Source organism: Scophthalmus maximus, chromosome 10, assembly GCF_022379125.1.
Source record: "Scophthalmus maximus strain ysfricsl-2021 chromosome 10, ASM2237912v1, whole genome shotgun sequence".
Taxonomy (NCBI): domain Eukaryota; kingdom Metazoa; phylum Chordata; class Actinopteri; order Pleuronectiformes; family Scophthalmidae; genus Scophthalmus; species Scophthalmus maximus.
The window spans coordinates 23,248,780-23,268,767 of NC_061524.1; the positions used below are offsets into that span (position 1 = coordinate 23,248,780).

General features: G+C 46.0%; 2 protein-coding genes and 1 long non-coding RNA gene across 6 annotated transcripts in view; 1 reads left to right on the top strand and 2 right to left on the bottom strand.

Annotated features, from left to right (window-relative positions):
• phyhiplb (phytanoyl-CoA 2-hydroxylase interacting protein-like b) overlaps positions 1–10,976 on the bottom strand; it is a 14,623-nt gene extending 3,647 nt beyond the window's left edge. Inside the window, exons 1-4 of one of the 2 annotated variants that reach the window (XM_035605399.2) lie at positions 10,252–10,976; positions 3,518–3,714; positions 1,895–2,069; positions 266–383 (exon numbers count right to left, since the gene is read on the bottom strand). In XM_035605399.2, coding sequence (XP_035461292.2) covers positions 266–383; positions 1,895–2,069; positions 3,518–3,714; positions 10,252–10,357 — 596 coding nt within the window. In that variant the 5' untranslated portion in view covers positions 10,358–10,976. Of the gene's footprint in view, positions 1–265; positions 384–1,894; positions 2,070–3,517; positions 3,715–9,889; positions 10,186–10,251 lie in introns of those variants that run through there. The other variant, XM_035605400.2, reaches the window with a different exon arrangement.
• A 204-nt stretch (positions 10,977–11,180) lies between these two features.
• LOC118283444 lies at positions 11,181–16,011 on the top strand. 2 transcript variants are annotated; one of them, XR_004784551.2, is made up of 3 exons: positions 11,181–14,063; positions 14,415–14,501; positions 14,615–16,011. It is a non-coding gene; the product is annotated as an uncharacterized LOC118283444 (long non-coding RNA). The 2 variants fall into 2 exon arrangements; XR_004784552.2 differs by having other exon boundaries at positions 14,415–14,497.
• LOC118283437 (protein bicaudal C homolog 1-B-like) overlaps positions 16,000–19,988 on the bottom strand; it is a 50,591-nt gene continuing 46,602 nt past the window's right edge. For both annotated transcript variants that reach the window (XM_035605390.2, XM_035605391.2), the window contains exon 21: positions 16,000–19,067. In XM_035605390.2, the coding sequence (XP_035461283.1) occupies positions 18,940–19,067 (128 nt within the window). In that variant the 3' untranslated portion in view covers positions 16,000–18,939. The remainder of the gene's footprint in view (positions 19,068–19,988) is intronic.

The window sequence follows — 19,988 nt, forward strand, 5'->3', positions numbered from 1 at the left end:
TTTGCTGCCACAAGCACGTCTTCTTTTTCTCTTTTCTTTCCCCTGCATCCCCAGACAACTCTCTGCTACTGTCTGACACCATATCTCACAAGGCCATGGCCCTTTCTGTTGTCCTCAGATATACAGTACACGTGCAGAAGAAATTGCTGGAAGAACCAATCAATGGCAGTAGTTTGACGTACATGTGTGGATTTATGGAACCAATCAACGGCTACAAGCATGTGTTCCACATTCCCCTAAAATGATTTGGTCTTGATTTGCCTACCTGGCATGGTCAAAATACTCTTTATTCTGGTTCCTGTAGAAGACGGAGAAAGGCAGCATGCGACCTGCGATGACCTCTGCCTTCTCCATTAGCTGGTTTAGATGCACTGTGGAATAATCTGCAAAAAACACAGAGCGCAAACTTTGTGAAAAGAAATGTTTGAATGTCATTGGTAGAAAACCAATTATTCTCTTATAAGGTGCGTAATGTGAATTCTGAATATATGCTCAGGGATCCTGACATTCATTGGCTGACATGACTCAGCATTTAGACCAAAAACATTCTCGCTCAGTCCTATAATATAATCCACCTCTACTCACCACCATGTTAGCAGCTCTGCCAGATGCTTGTGGAGTTTATCCAAAGCATATAAAAAAAGAAAAATCAGAAGGATGCAGGCATTTTTCACAATCCCGATTTTGCCACGGGAACATGAACACACCAACGAGGAACATGTGAGTCAGAGGAAATGTTTCTGCTCTCTCATGCAGCAAAGAAGTTGAGTTGAAGAAAAAAGAAAGTAGACATATTGCTTATTTTGGTCGATTATTACTGTAATACCCAGGAGGCTCCAAGTCTCTACATGGTGAACAGACATGATCCAACTTTTCTCTATACCTTTTTTGCCTTTGTTATCCTAATGGAAGGTCTGTGCAGCATCTTTAAGCTTTCTCCTTCATCACCTCTTTCTTGCTTCGCTATTTCAGACACACTCTTCTTTTCAACATGTTATCACATATATACGTGATATGTACTTTTGTATATTCATTTCCTGTTGAAAAAAAAGAATTACTCGCACATTTAATACGTTTCAGTCAAAGGCCTTCTTCAGGTATGTTCTTTACCATCTTTAAATGCAGAGGGCGGGGCTAACCGTGTTGCCCCTCCCACTGTTGGTCACGATGCATCATTACAATAAATATCTGTATTGAACATAATAAAATAAAGAACAGGTCAGGAGAGACACAGTGCAATGTTAAGTCTAAACAGAAATATCTCAACAACTTTTGGATTGCTATGAAATCATACAGGTATCCAAACCTGCAGTCCTGAGGGGGTTATAATAAAAAAAAAATAATAATAACTTCATTTTATATAGCGCCTTTCAAGGGACCCAAGGACGTTTATGTTATGTAATCATAATACCTGTGGTGGCACTATTTCTATTTGTTCAATACTTTGTTCGATGGTAAACGGAAGACAGTCACCTGTACTCGGTGCCAAGTGTTCAACATAAGCATGGTTGTATTGTCATTGTGAGCATGTTGGCATGAGCCTGAGGGGAGGGCTGGGCCACGACAAGCCTCCTCACCCCTAACCCCTTCAGTCCTTCCCCCTCTCCCCTCCCCCACTCTAAGCCTCTAGCCAGCGATGTTGCACTCGGTGACCTCTGCATCCAGAGATATACAGCACAGCTCCGCTCCTTCCTTTAATCCTTCTCTCTCCTCACCATCCCCTCCTCCATCTTTCCATCCATCTATCCCTCCACTCCACTCAGTATAAATTAGCCTGACTCACTTCACTGGGCTGCATATATCCTCCACAGTATCCCATGGTACCCCCTCTCTCTTCTCCTCTTTGATTCAGGTTGACACTAAGGCCTGAAGATGTATGGACTGTATTTCTCACCAGCAGTACAGAACTCGATGATCTCGCTCCACTCGGAGACGGCGTAGTCCCCGTCAGTCTGTTTGGACGCGGTCTGGACGGCCACGGTGTACTCTGTGCGTGGGCTGAGGAACCAGTGGCCCCGGACCGTCATGGGCAGGGGCACGGCCTTGGCCACCAGCTTGGTGGGAACATCCTGGAGGGAGGGAGGGAGGGAGGTGAAGGATGAGAACAGTGAAGAGTCAGGAAGAGAAACTCCATTTATGCCACACACATTTATACATTTCATTTAAGTGGAGGACCGTGGTTTAAACCTGTTACTCCACTTTTATGTTTGTATGTACACCGTTTTGACTCTTTTCTCCCTCCCAAAGTCTCTGTGAGTCCAAGCCACTCGCTGATTGGACCAGGAGCCCCCGCCTAGCAACAGGGTGAGCCCCACTACTCCAACCAAAATCAAACTATCCGAATTGCCACCGCTTTGAACAAAACCACCGTGTTTCAAGTCAAGTCATTTTAGGTTTCAAACCTCAAACATAATCACACCTCAGAAGGATTTCAGAATGTTATGATCATGAAGTGACCCGCAGTCACATTGTATATCCTCTTCTTTTAATAAGAAACCTGCTTTACGTTACTTTAATGAACTAATGCACATGATTTACAAACACATATATATTTATATCAGATGACATGGTAGAGTGCATCTGCCTCATGGAACAATGTAGAGAGACTTGAACATGTCCGAAATGATGAAGTCAATTTGCCTCAAAATATGTTGTTTTGTTTTATTCAATAGTTTATGTGACTGATAAATGCATCTTGACTGGATATTGTCCCTACAACTGCTAATTTGTATCACGTCATAATTATGTTGTTGGTTTTTATTGTGGAAACAGAGATGTTGTTAACCTCAAGACACTTTCCTGGTTAAAGTAAGGCATGACATGATGTTTGAAACTGAATGATCAGAGGGAAAATTATTCATATTTTTGTAATTTGGTAAAAGATTTATATTTATTCTGCTGGCATATTGTCCATTTTGTGCTCTCACAGCGCCTTGTGATTTTCCATTTTTCTCCAACTGTTACAGAACCTCTCATCCTTTGACCCTTCATTTCAGCGAGCCTTCAACAAGAGGCCTTCTGGGTCACCTCTCTGGAGGTCACCTGAGAGGCCACCTCTCTGGAGGTGACCTCTCTGGAGGCCCCCTCTCTGGAGGCCCCCTCTCTGGAGGCCACCTCTCTGGAGGCCAACTCTCTGGAGGCCACCTCTCTGGAGGCCACCTCTCTGGAGGCCCCCTCTCTGGAGGCCACCTCTCTGGAGGTCCCCTCTCAGGAGGCCACCTCTCTGGAGGCCACCTCTCAGGAGGCCACCTCTCTGGAGGTCCCCTCTCAGTAGCCCACCTCTCTGGAGGTCCACTCTCAGGAGGTCCACTCTCAGGAGGCCACCTCTCTGGAGGCCACCTCTCTGGAGGTCACCTCTCTGGAGGTCACCTGGAGGCCACCTCTCTGGAGGCCACCTCTCTGGAGGCCACCTCTCAGGAGGCCACCTCTCAGGAAGCCACCTCTCTGGAGGCCACCTCTTTGGAGGTCCCCTCTCTGGAGGCCACCTCTCTGGAGTGTGAGCCGATTCAACCGTTACCTTGTGCTTGAACTTGTTTGAGTTTTTGTTCTCCTTCTTGTTCAGGTCAATGAAGTAGTGGGTGATGCGCTCCTTGCTGCGCGGCTCCATGTCCCAGCAGATCTTGAAGGAGTCACAGGTGATGTTGCTGATCTTGATGTTCTGAGGAACAGGGAGCTCCTCCATCTCAGAGATGCTGCCGTCCTGCGATTTACTCCCTGTGTAGATGAAAAAATAAGAAGCAATGTTAATATGGTGGTTTATATTAATGTCAAAAAGAACAACAACATAGACCAAGATGACATGGTATGGTTTACTTTGCTCATATTGACTCAGGTGTTATGAGACATTGATCACTGATCAGTAATCGTCAATCACATCTACATTATGTGAGGGACATTAAGTCAGGAGTACAAAGTTTTAACCTGTATCAATGCGCAGTTATCATTCAGCCCTCAAAATGTTCTTTTCTTTCTTACTGACAGTAAACCGTCCACGCTTCAGTCTCTCAGTAAACAGCACTCACAGTAGAATATCCAACACACAGTAGCACCCATGCACAAAGGACTGCCTGCGCCACCGACCACCATATACTGTATGTTGCCATGGAAACACATCAGTCCCTCATCGCACACACGCACACATGCACACACACACACACACACACACACACACACACACACACACACACACACACACACACACACACACACACACACACACCTATCTGCTTCTCAGAACACATGCGGCATTAAATATCAAACACTGCTAAATGAATCTCCTCTTCCCTCTGCAGAGATGGATTCATTTATAATCAGTAGTAAGAAATAAAATAACTCATGTGGATTGCAAGAACAGCCATTTGTTCAAGTTGGGTAAACTTGTAACAATCTAATTTCACAGAAAGATGGCCATGACAATAATGTTTTCCCTCACCCATTAGTCAGCTCCCTGCATGTAACGCAACATGTGGCAGAGCAGTCCAGTCCAAAGTGCACACTGGGCCCAATGAAGATGTCAGTGGTTGAATGAGAGCTTTGTAGTATCAGGATGAATATAGACTTGGGTCACACACGGAGACGCCCACTTGGCATGGCAACAATGTGTTTTCTGTGCCGCGCTGGGGTCTAAACACGAGAGTGAGTAAAATACAAGAATGCAGAATATGGGAGTAATGCAGAACTCGACTTCACTCTATAGAGACCAAACAATGGCAGAGGCGGTGGAGCATGGAACATCCATCTCCGCTCATCAGCTGAGGGGACGAGATAAAAGAGTAATCCCATAATTGGGCTGTGTGGACGCCTCTGTCTCGCCGCAACACGACTCTGACAGTGGAGCATTAGGTGGATTTGTTTTAGGAAACAGATTAACCAGAAGGGGACTCTTACAACTGACGTGAGTTGCCTCACAATTTTTTTTATTCTGGCTTTGCTCATTGTAGGATCATGACTGATGATGATCTTCAAATAATGTTCTTAAGAGACAAATGACCAGACCAGACCAGACCCCCCACTTACGTTTGTCCTAATCACGAGTTCCTAATCAGGACTAGCTGATTACCACAAATAATCATCTCTGACCTACAGAGTTAAGTGTTGCTCTGTTACTGCTGCTCATGATGAACTGAATCTAAATGTGTGTTGTGAACGTACACTACAAAAAGTCTGTATTTAAACATGGGATTTATTATCTGGACTTCAACTAGATTTTAGATGCATTAAACTAGATTTGAGGGGGATAGGCGATTCTCTGATTCCATCTTGGGGATCGGGAGGTAGAGCGGGTCAGACATCCACTAATCAGAAGGCCGATGGTTCGATCCCCCCCGACCGCCAGTCTGCATGCTGAGGCGTCCTTGGGGAAGACGCTTAACCTAAAATGCCCCTGACAGCTGAGCCAGCAGAGTATGAATGATGTGTGATAGAAAATGTGCTGTAGGAATATGTGTGTGAATGAGTGAACCTTAAAGAACAGATAGTACATTTAGATAGTACAGATAGTTTATTTTAATGTGGACTTTGTTGAATCTTTAATAGCAAATTAATCTCTTAGCATTATTATGCCGATTCATCACTTTTCATTGATTATAAACATAGGCCCTAAAGTTACAAATTCAATCCTTAATCCTCATTATACCTGCAGTATGTTACTGTAAACATGAACCGACACCAGACACCAAAATGAGAAGGTCCTGCTGAGTCAGTTGTAAGAGGAAACCTTGCAGGTTCTTTGCCCTCCCAGCTCCTCCTGACTCACAACGCTGATTTAGATCCTGTTTAATCTAACCCTCTCTTAATTTACCTGCAGATGGAGGCACTACACCGACACTACGTCTTTACAAACTAACTAAGGTATACCTGCATATTAAGGCTATTCAGTGTTAAAATGATGCCATCAGGGAACACACGTTCTGTACTGGCTTCGGTTTACTGGGCAGGAAATAAAATCAATGATGTTCACTTTTCAATACATATATATATATATATCACATCATTGTCACTAGCAAAAGTATGAAATGAAATGAAATGATCTGCGACTATATCTGAATATAAATATACTATGTGCCTGCAGGTAAACACGTTGGCTCCATGTGGTCCTCTGGGACTCTGGGAGCAGGATGAAAGATGGAGGAGCGAAAGCCAAGGTCAAGCATTAGACTGAGAGAAACCTTTACAGTCTCTCACGGGAGGCCCAGACCTCGTGGGATTTACATCATGCTAGTCGTCTACCTCGGCTCTTGATACTTTGTACTCGCACCCAGGTTGTGGCTGTAGCCAATATTCATTTTGTAGGGTCAGAATTTTACCATGGAAGCCATTATACTGTAATGTACTTTTGCTATTTTCTTTTACTATGTATTACACTATTATATACATCTATTATAATGCTATGCCTGAGAAGGAGGGTGGGGGGTTTTGAGAGTCAGTTTTCGAGCCCCTGCTTTGGAGCACAGATTTCTCTGTGCACACATGTACAGGAGACTCAAAACGATCCACATATACATTCGACCTACTTCATAAGAGCAGTGTACATGCTTGAGCAGAGAAACTAAACGGAGGACACAGAAATATCTGCGCTGGTGCAAAAGCACATTTCAAAAGATGGAAAGCCGTCTCTGTTGATTCTGCCGAACCCGAGCTAATGGAGCTTTACAGTGTGTTGCCCTTTTACTCAGCGTGCAGTCAAATGCCAGTGGAATGGCAGTAGATGCACAAGGATCAATGCCAATCGTGTTAAGATGTATACATAGGGCCATCCTAATGGCTCTCTGTGCTGGGATCTGTTCCAGTCACACATGGACTGGTGCTGTGAATTACTTGTGAGCGCTCTTTACTGGTGAGAGGAAAGTGATTCGATTCCCATCCAGGCCATCCAAGCACTAAATGTACTCGCCACAACCACGGCCGTTGGTGATAAGAATGTGCACCACGTGAGACTATGGTGCTCCAGCTGAAAGGCTCATGTTTCTTTATTTCACAACAAGTCCAATTTCAATGGGGGAAATCAATTTACACAGTCCTGTTGGCAGGTGTGTGACGTGATGGAAAGAACTGGCAGATGATAGAAGCCCTGACTGTGGCCACTCATTTCAGACGGACGGGCCGCCTGCTTTTTAAGCTGCAGTTTTAGGAGTAGTGAGTGTAGACATGAGCACTGCGACAGACACTCACTAGGCCTTTGAAAATCACGCCTTTGTTCCTCTCGATGCACAGGCCAGACCGAGACGGAGACCACGCTGGGAGTGAGAGGAGCTGCCGACAGAAAAAGCAGCTTTCTCTCAGAGTGAGATAAACAATTCCCTGTTCATCAGGGTTACACAATGTGCAGCTCCACCTTTTGCAAACCAGTGAGCTCCTGAATAGCAAAGACGGAGTAAAGACACTTAAATAACACGAATAAAGAGAGGGTTTGTCGTTGCAGAATTGACCCGTCCCTCTTCTTATACATTCATTACATAGAAGACCATTTGAGAGCAGAGATCATGTTTGTCCAAAACCAGGAGTTATAATTTCTCATTTGCACAGAATTTAAATTAAAAAAGAGCAAGCTGCAGAAAATACTTCAATTCTTTTTTTTTAAAGTTAAAGTTTTTATTTCTATGCCTTCTGCTTAGAGCAATGTAAGTACCAGCATCCAGGAACTAGGGGAAAACAGCTTTCATATTTGAAGCTGATTTTGTCATACTGCACTGCAATCAATCTCAAATAATGTCCTTCACTAATGAATGAAGAAAAGGTCATTGCTGAATATATTATGCAGCTGATAAGTGACAGCACAAAACCTGTGCCTCTTGCCAGCAGCGTCATGGCACACAACTGCTCACGCTGAACGTTGGCCAGACCGAAATGCCAGCTCGCTCAGACGTGGCTGTGTCAGAAGGCCGGCCTGCTGCTGCACCATGCTGATCCATACTGAGTAACAGTCAGCCATCACCGCTACGGCCGTGCGAGCAGCCCCGGGCTAAATCCTAACATGCTAATATAGTCACAATGACAATGTAGACATGGATATGACCCATCCAAGAGGTGTTGAGGATGGGAGGTTTCAGTTATGACCAAAGTGGTGGACACCAATTTTCTATCATGCCGACAAAAAATCTTTTGACATCAAACGATGAAATAAAATACAGCCCCTGCATGTTCTATTCTTCCACTGCCGATATAATATTGCAAAAAATATTTTCTGATGTTTCTCAGTGCTGGGGTTGTGCAGGGATTGAACAGTAAGAACAACGACAATCTTTCTATTGTGGACACACGCACACACACACACACACACACACACACACACACACACACACACACACACACACACACACACACACAACACTACAGTATTTTGTGCAGAGAGAGTACTTGGTTGCATAAATGGCTGCAATCCATCAAGGCAACTGTCAACGGCTACAGCATGAGGTCTTGAGAGACATGTAGTGTGTATTTCATTATCCCCCGTAAATACGCAGTGAATGTGTACATCATTTTGGAAGCTGTGCACACCAGCTGCAGAGACATCTCATTCATGCGTGCAGACTCTGTAATATCTTACTACTCATTGCTCGTAGCAACCCCCCTCCCCCCTTCTTCGTGTCACAACCCCATCATCAAACTGAACCATTAAGGCTGTAACACCCGCTCTGGCCCCAGATGCACACAGAGACAACTTGTATCGGACGAATGCTTTTGTGCTTTTAGAGCTCTTTCCCACAGACTACTAAAGCTGCATCTATTTCCATTTGCTGGGTCAGCACAGGCACATGAGCCTCTCAATTAAATATTAATGGATATGGGAGATAAATTTAGAAAGCTATGCTATACTGAAACGACTGTGGTCTGAAGAATGTAAATATTGGTATTGATTGGTCTTCTACATGGGGTGTGGCAGGGCAGGTGGACACTATTCAGTGTCTCTGGAGGTGACCTTAAATGAGAAAGTGCTACGTTAAATTATAATTCAAACACTACAAACCATCCTCAACGGACTTTTACACAACAGGGACTGCTTGATCTATTGATTCTGAAGCATATAGTCACTGCGCTGCTATACAACAACCACCGATAGTTTTCCAGAATGTGCAGAAGGTGGACATGTGGCTGTGTTGCTCCATAAACAGACAGTACGTGGGTGTCTCCAGGAGACAGGGACACTGTTTACACTGCGGGCACTCGACGTGACAAATAGGAAAGTGGCTGTTATGCTCCAAAGACCAGGCTTATCATTAAAGCTCCCGAGCAGCGGCACACGAAGCGCGGCACTGGCACAGGGGTCCATTAGAGAAGTCAAGCCCCAGCCTCGTACTGTACCATTATTAGAATTACAGCTTTACAGTCGGGCCAGCAACGCACTAAGAGGATATAAACCCTATCCTGCTGTATTATATTATGAGGAGCATCTCTGGCAGATGAGAGACTGAGGCGGTGTGGCACTGTCATAAGATGCTAGGGGTCATGTGAAGGCTCAGTGGAGACACACCGTTGACTCAGTGGGCATCCTGACTGGCCAATCCAGAAACAGAGAGAAGAAAAAAAATCTCCATCAAATCCATTCAGCTGTGAAAAGGTGCGGTCTCATCTCATTGTGAATCAATCTACTATCTTAATTAAAAGGGGGGGGGGGGGGGCTCAGATGTGGATTCACTGGTCTGTAATTGCTCTGATGGGTGTGTGGGGCTGCGCCGCCTGTGCGCTCCCATGTGGGCGCAGCCATGTTCGAGGCTCTCTTTCTCTCCTGATGATGACTTGCTGTTTCCCCCTCCTCACCATTATGCATCAGCTCGGCCCGCTCACTTGAAAAACTGTTTTGGCTGGACAATGTAAAAGTTGACTATAGGTGTCTTCAAATCACTGATGACGTTTCTATCAACGCGATATGTAAACGGGGAAAAAAACCAACTTTTAACTCCGCGGAGTCAGCACAGATGAGGTGAGGTGGATGAATGGATGTCGAGTCGTGTGTTCCATCAGGCGGGCTGGCCGCCGGCCTCTGTCCATGTCTGTGGTGCTGAAACAAAGTCCCTCATCTCTCCACATTGTGCTCAGGGATGAATCTCCTCTCGTGAAGGAACAGAACGTCGTTGCCACTGTAAAGACGCTCAGACATTCCACCCGAGCAGCCGGAGGAGCCACCGGCCCCTGTTCCCTGCATCATGCATCTCAGAGCAAGGACACACTCTGTGCGCGCGTTGCACCGACTGGGACTGAGAATGGAGCCTGACGTGTCAACACAGTAATGCAAAGCAGCCGAACCTCTCTTACCATCTCGCTCGCACAGCTGCAAGGCGTCTAGGCTCAGGTCCTTGATCATCCCCTCGCAGGGACTCAGCGGGCTGCTGATGCTGTGCGCCAAGCCTGGTACCTCCATCTCTGCAGAGCAGCCTGGACGATGCTACCGGTGAATTGCTGTCGCTCGTTGAATATCGTCCTGCGGGACAACAGGCTTCGGTCCGCGGTCGTCGAGGAAGGAGGGAGGAAAGAACAAACCGAGAGAGGTTTCCGGTCGGTCGTCGCTCACAGCTCTCCTCTCCGTCTCCTGGGTGGTGCGGCTAGTGGCGCGTCAGCGGCATCGTCACGGGCGCGCACGGCACAAGCGGCCACCTCGCCTTCGCAGCGTGAAGCATTGCAGCTTCTGCAGAGATGCGTTGACGCGCACGGACCCAGCGATGCCCCGACCGCGTGCGTTCAGTCTGATTCCATGCGCTCCTCGAGCATGCGGCGCCTCTCGGTGCCTTCAGAGCCACAGGTGTGCGGGCGCGTGTTCCTCCGCCGCGGGACGGTTGGACATGTCGGGGGGATTAGTGCAGAGACAAATTCAATGGCTTCTTATGCAACCAGATTATCCCGGTGTTCCCCTCCGGTTTAGGTCTCAGCACACAAAGCCTGTTCTTTCCCCTTCACACTCGACGTCAGCCCATCAAGGCTCTCTCACATGTCCTTATATGGAGAGGTGGAGCCGCTCCAGCAGGGCACAGGTGCGAGGGGCCGCACGGTATAATGAGCAGGGGGATGACCCTCATGCACACAACACAACCCTACTTAATGCTGGGCTGTGTGTGCGTGTGTGTGTGTGTGTGTGTGTGTGGTTATCTCCTGCACACTAGCTACACCCCCTTTATCAGTGGTCCACAGAGATGGGTGTGCCAGGGTCATGAAAGGTCAAGTGCGTGGGTAAACCGTGGCTAAATGCACAGCGAAGATCTGCAGGCATCTTCATCCTCGTATCCCTCAGGCAGTGTCGTCTCCTCATAGTCCGCAGGGGAGCTCCAGAGGTCAGGCGGTGTCACTTTCTATTTGTTTGTGTCTCTGGGTGTTGTGCAAGGCGGCCTGAGGAGAGGCGAGAGAGTGTTTAACTGTTCATCGGACAACGGATTCTGCAGCTGCGCCCGTGGGGCCCTGAGACATGCTGTTCAAAACGGCAAAGGGGGAAACTGCTGCACCAGTCTGCTGAATCATGGCAGGGGAGACGATACTAACTCATCTCGTTTTGGGGGCTGACACAGCAGCAGCATCTTCATCATCTGAATTTGGAACAGAGGAAGAAGCATAACAGAAATACAAATCTCATTTGACTTTCCCATGCAGGAGATGCAGTGCACCAGGCTACAGTTGGTGGGCGTTGTCATGCACACTGCAGGATTAGTAGACGGGGTTATGACGGGCTGGAGAATTAAACTCTGAGTAAGCTCATAATCACTGTGGCATTCAGATTCAGTAGGAAACACATTAGACCACTGAAGGCCTGAATATATTCCACTCTAGGATTGCATGAAGGCGACGCTGCATCTGGCTCGAACTTCTTGCCTGGGAAACACAACAGATCAGTCCCTGCGAACACAGAGCCATCTGTGTCCCAGGAGAGGATGCTGCTAGAGCCAGGGTCAACTGATGAAATGATCTTATTTCGTAATGCATTTTTAGTGTAAGGAAGTTGCATGAAGCATTATGCTTGTATATGTGTTCATATACAGTATTCATATGATGAGACAGATTCTGTTTTCACTCAACCAGTGAGTTGGCTCATCATACGTCTTTGGGCAGTGATTACAAACAAGAACCAGATCTCAGATAATGGCCCAGAGCTGCTATAGACCAAAATTAAAATGAGCTCATTGTTATGTATGCCATCATCTATTTCACTCGGTGGCCCCTCCCCTGTCCATTTCCCCGCTCCGCCTGCTGCACTAATCCAGTATTGGAAACACGGAGGAGGAGGAGGAGGAGGAGGAGGATGTGGCTGACCGATTCTAGAGGGTTCCATCTCATCCTACCTCCATCCCTCGCTCCACCCGTATCCCCTCCAGCGAGAGTCACCCTGTGTTAGCGTCAGTGTTTCCAGTAGAGCTGCAGGAGGTCGAGGGGAAAGCGGCAGTGTCCCAGCCAAGTCCAGTTCCCTCCTTCACCCACATTCTTCCTCTTTTCCTCTTCACCTCTTCCAGCTCTCCGCCTTTTACATATTCAGCCATTTCTACCTTCTTGTCTCCTTCTCTGTCTGTCCGTCTGTTTTCCCAAACTTCGTCTGCCGTTACTCTTGGCCTGTGAAGTGCATGATACTCTGCAGTGTGTGTGTGTGTGTGTACACTAGATGTCATGGTGTGCCCTGTCTTGGCAGTCCACTCTGATTTGCTCGGTCTGCCTCCCCAGAGCTCAGAGACCGCATGAAGACAGAGACAGATGGAGAAATAGCAGGGAGAGAGGTGTAGTCAGAATATGAACCAGACAAAAGACAGAAGGATGAAGGAAATGAAGAAGTAAAGTACATATCCATATATGTGCCAAGTGCTGCTCATTGCGGCAACCGTTGGGTTTCTCTATGATATTGTGACGCCTCGACCTCACTATGTAAAGAGCCCTGAGATAATGTATGTTCTGATTTAGTGCTATACAAAAAAGTAGAATTACATTCAGTTAGCAGGCACTTTTTTTTCAAAGCGACTTAAAATAAGTGCATATAGCATGGAGCTATTACCCCAAATGTGCAAGAATCAGTAGAGTACATGAGCAGTCATCAAATAGAATAGAATTGAATACATCTCAATTGTCGTCTGTCTGTCTGTCTGTCTGTCTGTCTGTCACGCACGCACGCACGCACGCACGCATGCACACACGCACACACGCACACACGCACACACACACACACACACACACACACCCTTCTCCTGCAGTCACTAGTGACTATATGAAGCACAAGCCACAACATTTTACATTAGCAGAATACAATACCACGTCTCCAGGGTTCAACGTGTGTGTGTGTGTGTGTGTGTGTGTGTGTGACTGCACAGTCACATTTATCTAGGGGAAGTGAATGACGTGTGTCATTGATTTCCAGTGGGAGCCGTGCCTTTGGCCCGGCTGCAGTTTGATTTATAATGCCCACGTGTGTCTCTGCTTCTGCAAAAGGAAATGCCTCTTTATCTGTGGTTTTCAAGAATGAAACGCCTTCACCGTCCATCCTGTTGTAATGGAAATGAAGAATAAAAATACTTCTTAGCCAGTATTCAACAGATAACACATTTGAAGTGAAGGGAAGATTCTTCAATAAAGTCAGTTTAGTTGATTAAGGGTGTCCAATGTAGACAACACTTATTAAATATGTTTGTTTGCTTTGCTGCAGAAAGTTAGATGATCAATATCAATATAGCTCTAATGTCTGTATTATAAAATACATATGAACAACAACATTCTGGAGTCTCCATTGGCTGCATGGCCCCAACAAGTGGGCACAACCCCTGTAAAGAACATTTACAGGATTGGTGGAGTTGGAGTTTTCAACATCACTGGAATTATTACGTGATGAAATTATGTTACTGAATCGACTAAGAGATGCAGAGATTCCAAACAGTAGGAACATCATCGTTCGTGGTGTTTGTTTCATTTTGCATAAGACAGAATAAAAACAAAAAAGGTGGACAGACACAATGAGTCAGACGGATCAGACACTTGAGCATGTGGTCCGCTGGAGAAGAGCCAGGAGCCAGTGCTCCAGTCATTCACACCTGTCCTGCCCATGAGAACAATATGTGATGTCTTCAGCGGCGAGGCTGCAGGATGCTGAACAAGTGTACGTTTGGCTGGTAAGTGATAAAAAGCCCTTCACTCTTTTCTCTGGAACTTAGCCATCTTCCATCCTCGTCTCCCACAATAGAGCAGGACATTAGAGAGAGTCCTGCTGGGCACTGAGTTCCAACAGTGCCATCACGGTGCCATGTGCACGGTTCTCCAGAACTATCATGCTTGATGCACATGGGTCAAGATGAAAGTTGTTACTTTACGATCAAACTATATTCTGAGCAAGATGAGATGAAACCTGACTTCACTGTAGATCTGATCTACAGTATTTGTCATATGAGGAGTGGCAGCCGACACCATAATGGATGTTTTCCTGACTCTGCAGAGTAACACACCAGTATTTACATCCTGTGCAGCGTTCGGGTGTTATGTCAACATGAAGGCGTTCTGAGTTTACCTCACGAAGCTCCTGTGGAAACTGATGACAGTGAGAGGGAACGTGAGTGAGTACAAAGTTCAGTGGCACCACCTATTTCTAATGACAGCTTGTTTTTGCATTGGATGAGTCTCTCTCTCTCTCTCCGCCATGTGAACATCAATCTGCTGCCACAAACAGAGGGAGGGGCCTTTGGACGAGGTGCCTGTGGACGAGGTGCCTGTGGACGAGGGGCCTGTGGACGAGGGGCCTGTGGACGAGGGGCCTGTGGACGAGGGGCCTGTGGTCGAGGGGCCTGTGGACGAGGTGCCTGTGGACGAGGGGCCTGTGGACGAGGGGCCTGTGGTCGAGGGGCCTGTGGTCGAGGGGCCTGTGGACGAGGGGCCCGTGGTCGAGGGGCCCGTGGACGAGGGGCCCGTGGACGAGGGGTCTTTGGACGAGGGGCCTGTGGTCGAGGGGCCTGTAGACGAGGGGCCTGTGGTCGAGGGGCCTGTGGTCGAGGGGCCTGTGGACGAGGGGCCTGCGGTCGAGGGGCCCGTGGACGAGGGGCCCGTGGACGAGGGGCCTGTGGTCGAGGGGCCTGTGGACGAGGACTGGAGCCGTTACATCCACCTTCCGTTGCCTCAAAGCAAATTACAGGCTGAAAAAGAGTTTGTCTGGTACTTTTGGCAGTCACACACCCACACAAACTAATATCTGATATTCAAAAGAACAAAGTAAAATATATATTGGCAGTGAAGTCTTCTGTATGTTCTGTTTGTTAAGAATGTTCTTTTTTGAGCATGGTTATTTAATGCCACAGATAAAACGTCACATCAAACACATGATGCTGAGTAACCGTGTCCATTTTCACTTCCAGGGAAGTGAGTCAAGTCAAGTGGCACAACACTGCCCCCTTGAGACTTTCGATCAAACTGCCAGTGTTTTTGCAGAGTGCAGGAAAACGAAGGCAGTCTCATCCTCTCATTGGCTGCGCTGCTCATATTAAATAAGAGACCGTGACCTGAAATCAGACAGATCTGAACTCTTTACCCATTTCACTCTGTTTCTGTTCTCAGTACAGTGCACACGGTCTCCAGAGCGGTCAGTGAATGAGCAGATTCATTTCGATGGATCAGGCCTTCTGCTGTCATGCCGGGCGCAGCAGACACACGACAGGGGACTGGGTTGGTTCTGGACCTGCAGTGTGTTTGTCCCGTGGTTATATCTGAGGCTGTTTATAGAAACTAACCAACATGAAGTGAATGTGGCCAATCAATGAGCTCAAACTGAAAAGCCTCAATCCTTTATGGGCAGTGACATCATCAGTGGAACTTTATTTGGGCATTAATATTCTAAATGTTCTGATTTTGTAATGCTGGTTGCAGAAGGGGATTCAGTGTATCTGTGCATCGATACAGCGATTGTGGTATTTTATTTTGCCATTTCCAGAAAGTTCTGCAGGTAGAGAGGTCACATCGTTGAAATCCTGGATTTCCTGAGAGCTGAAAAATAATATATTCCTATGGAGAAGGTTTGCCTGTTTTAATATTTCTGTGATATGCACAAAACATAAGCCAAAAACATTGTTTGGTTTGTATACATTTATTACCTTAATAATATCATTTGAATGTTTGAACAAACATGTTTTTTTTTGCCTGCTTGACAGTTTCTTCTGTTTATGTCAGTCGAACAATACAATCAGAACGACAACAGCATCCACAGTGAACAGAGCTTTGGCCACATGGCAATGTTTATACACAGAGGGTTCTCTGGACCTTTGTGCAGAATTGTACCTTTTCTCACAAAAACAATGGTTGTACAAGATGAACAAGTTGTACAAGAGTTATGTAACACCGTTTCCTTAGTGGTTTACATTTATTATAAATGTACCATTTGATTGCAGTTCAAAGACTCCTTCAAAATGAATCCCTTTGGGAACAACATTATGACTAACGCCACAAATCAAAGACATAATTGTGAAACTATCCTATCAAGGGCAAAGACTAAAGCTGGCAGTAAACTTTTTTTTGACTTAATGAGTCCCTTTTACTGATCCGTGAGAAATCTGCAACAACATGCACAGCAATATTTTTTTCCTTTTAAACAACATTCACTTGATAAGACCGGAGCGTCTGCTGCCCTCTGAGCAAAGTGAAGGAGGAGAACAAATGTCTGCTAAGCAGGAACACGAGTCACAGCACTGGGAGGATCAGTGCTAATAGTTTCAATGTAGTACCATGATGAGTGGGGGCGGACCAGCCCCAGGTTGCCTCTCAGGATAAAGAACCCCCCTACTCCCCCTACTCCCCACATCTCTTTATTTTGCCATTTTTTTGGCATCTAGTTTGCCTCTGTAGGGCAGTCGAACGCAAAGGGGCGACAGGACGTGAGACACGGGGGCATGACATGCGACAGAGGGTCCCTTAAAGAAACGAAACAAAACAACAAGAACCACAATTAACTGGTCGGCTTCAACAACCATGTCAGAACATTATTCAGAATAGTCTTATTAACTTGGAAACCATCCGGAAATCTGAAATCCGATGCAAGGGAGGGGGGGACGTGGTGATGAGACAACATGATGAAGGGAATCACCGCCGATCGTGAGGAGACTGACTCAGCTCTGATCACGAGGACTGATGGAACGTTTTGTCATAGTCACATTTGCCTAGATAAATGTCCTCTACATACACAATGGATTTTAGATGAGGAATTCTTCAGTCCCAGCTCTAATACGTGATGTACTACAAATAAACACATTTTTCCAGAAACGAAAAAAACAACTTAATTGAGAGACTTAATTGCACTTGATACGAAATGCTACGGACCATGGAAGAAGCTTATCAAGAACATCATACACAGAGAAAAAAAACTGTTATCCAAAGTAAATGTTTTCCTTTCTAAACACTTGACTGAACAAAGACACGTTTTTATGATAAATGCTGCTGCATGCACAACCCTGTTACTTCATTAAACCATGCTTAACCAGGTTTTCTGAATATTAGATTGCAAGACCGATACGGTTCCTTATTTGTGTCTCGCAGAAATGCTCATATGTAACCGACTTGGCTGTGAATATACTGGTTCTGTGTGTGATGCACCTCCTAACTGGAGAGCGAGGTCAGACCAAAATATAAGTGTTCTCAATGAAATACCTCCCTGCTGGAAAAACTACTTATGTACATTGGCACTTGTCAATACAAAGGCTTTGCTCTGGTATGAGGTCTTTCCTTGCTCTTAATGGAACAGCAAGTGAAAAGAGCGACAAAAGAAAAAAACTACAAAAAGAACGCAGTTGTAGTGAGGCCACTGCTATTCAGGATATATGGAGGAGTGCATTGAGACGGGGCGACATGGAGGCCAACGCTGACAGACAACAGGTCAGACAAAAGACCAAAGTGAAGGGAAAACCACAGAAAAATGCCCGTTGACACCGGCAGAGCGAGGCCGGTCAAGCTTCGCCCACCGGCCTCATGTCTCTGCTGCGGTCCAATGGCACAGCCATGTTCACGGCTCCACAGATTAAGGGGCAGGAAAAAAAAGGTAAAAGATACTAATAATCTAATTACAAAATCATAGAAACTCATTCATGAACGTATAAAAAAATACACATGTAAACTGATTACCGTTAAACACTCCCCCCCATTCCCCTAAAATGGTAATAAAAATGAAAAACTAAAACTAGAATCATAATGCATAATGAGTACAAAATACTTGGTTTTTTTTGGTTTTGTCTAGAAATACAAAGACAGATGAACAGAGTGTGGTTGGACACAAACACTGACCTTGGAGGAATGTCCACCAATCAACACACTGAAGGCAGCCAAAGGTCATAGGCCGCAATGATACTTTCCTTGGTAGACGTGTGAAAGCTGATGAAGTCATCACTTTGGTGTGTTGACCCATTCTGCACTTCATTTGGCAGCTCCCTAATCTCTCAGGCTAAGTGCTTACAATTCGTTTGGTACAAAATGCATCTGTGCTTTTAGTCAATAAAAAAAAGAAAAGAAATGCATAGTTGCATCAAGGCATCATTACTTCAGTCTAAGGAATTAGGCTCTCACAGGCAAAAGTCTAGTATTGTTAAAGTGCATGTCACTGATACGACAGCATAATACGAATGCAGGTAGTATCAATGTGTAGAAATGATTGTACCAATCATTCTGCCTGTTCCCTTGAACACAAAGTGGACAGAAATACTGGACAGTACTCTTCCTTCAGAATCATAACGACCTTCATATATAAATGCTCCAGAGAGACTGAATGGCTCCATAAGGAGTGAACACTGAATCTCATGTGTCTGAGAAATCCCTTTTTACTTGTTGGCACTTCAGGTAAAACTATGGCTTTTTCAAAATATATATAGGTTTGTTTGTATTTATTTATACTACATGGCAACATTCTTAACAGTCTCAACTCAGCTGAAGCTGAAAGATGGGAAACAACCCCTGGAACCTGGAAAGACACTGGAGGCCGGTCTCCATCACGGACGGCCTGGAGATGGGCTGACGGTCTGGAGGCGACTACCACCGCCCGCTGACGCTGGCCATGTCTGCGTGGAACTGGCGGGAGAGGCGGCCGCTCGCTCCACCTTCGAGGAAAGAGGACCTGATGGGTGGCTCAAATAGCTTCCTCCGGTTCTTGTTAAGTTCTGTGGAAAAAAAAAAAAGGTGGAGCAAAGCTGATACAAAAAATCTCCATTGATCATCAGTGACAAGAAAAATTGGATTCAAATCATTACATGATTGCTCGGATCAACAAACGTCCTCTTTGTGTCCATCTGGTTTGACAAATTAGCTTGGACGGAATGCTTTCATAAAAATGTCAGAAGTGCTCCACGGCATCTCTGGGTGATTCACATGAGAGGTGCGTTCTGTGGCTGCCAGTGTAAACCAGCAGTTCTTGTTACTGGAAAACCCAGCAGGAAGTTTGACTGGTTTTCTTTCTCCTATAAAGTTCCTCTTTTGGAGCAGACATGAAAGTTGACCTGTGCTTGGCAGAGACTATTTGAGCCTTGGATCACTCTGCTTCCTTATTAATCAGAGCACTGGCCTCCCTTTCCCCCGTGTTGCTCTCTCCACCAGCCCTGGCTCTGGCCGAAGGTTTGTGAAGCGAACATTTACAGAGCATCCAGGAAGCCATTGATCCCAACACGTGCAAGATTGACTCTGCAGCCTAACAACTGCAGCTATTACATGGTCCAAAATATGACATCAGTAATGAAGCGTGACACCCACAGCAGTGAAATGAGACAGTGCACCAGCATTAGGGAGGCAGCTGGAGCAACTGGAGGAACACCAACAGACTCATTTGAGAGGAATGTGCCTTAATGCCATGTATTCCTGCTGGTGAAAATGACTGCAACATGTTCCCTCGTATGCTTACAAGAAGAATTAGTTGGAACAGCACTTTCCTGAACTTTTCTCCAAGAGTCTGACACTAATAAGGGCCACATATAGCTTTCAGATCCAGCGGCCATCAGTGGGAATGCAAGCTGTAGTACACGGTCGTCTTCTGCACAGCTGGGCTCCAGCTCGGGCTCGTTGCAACGACAGATAAAATAGGAAACACT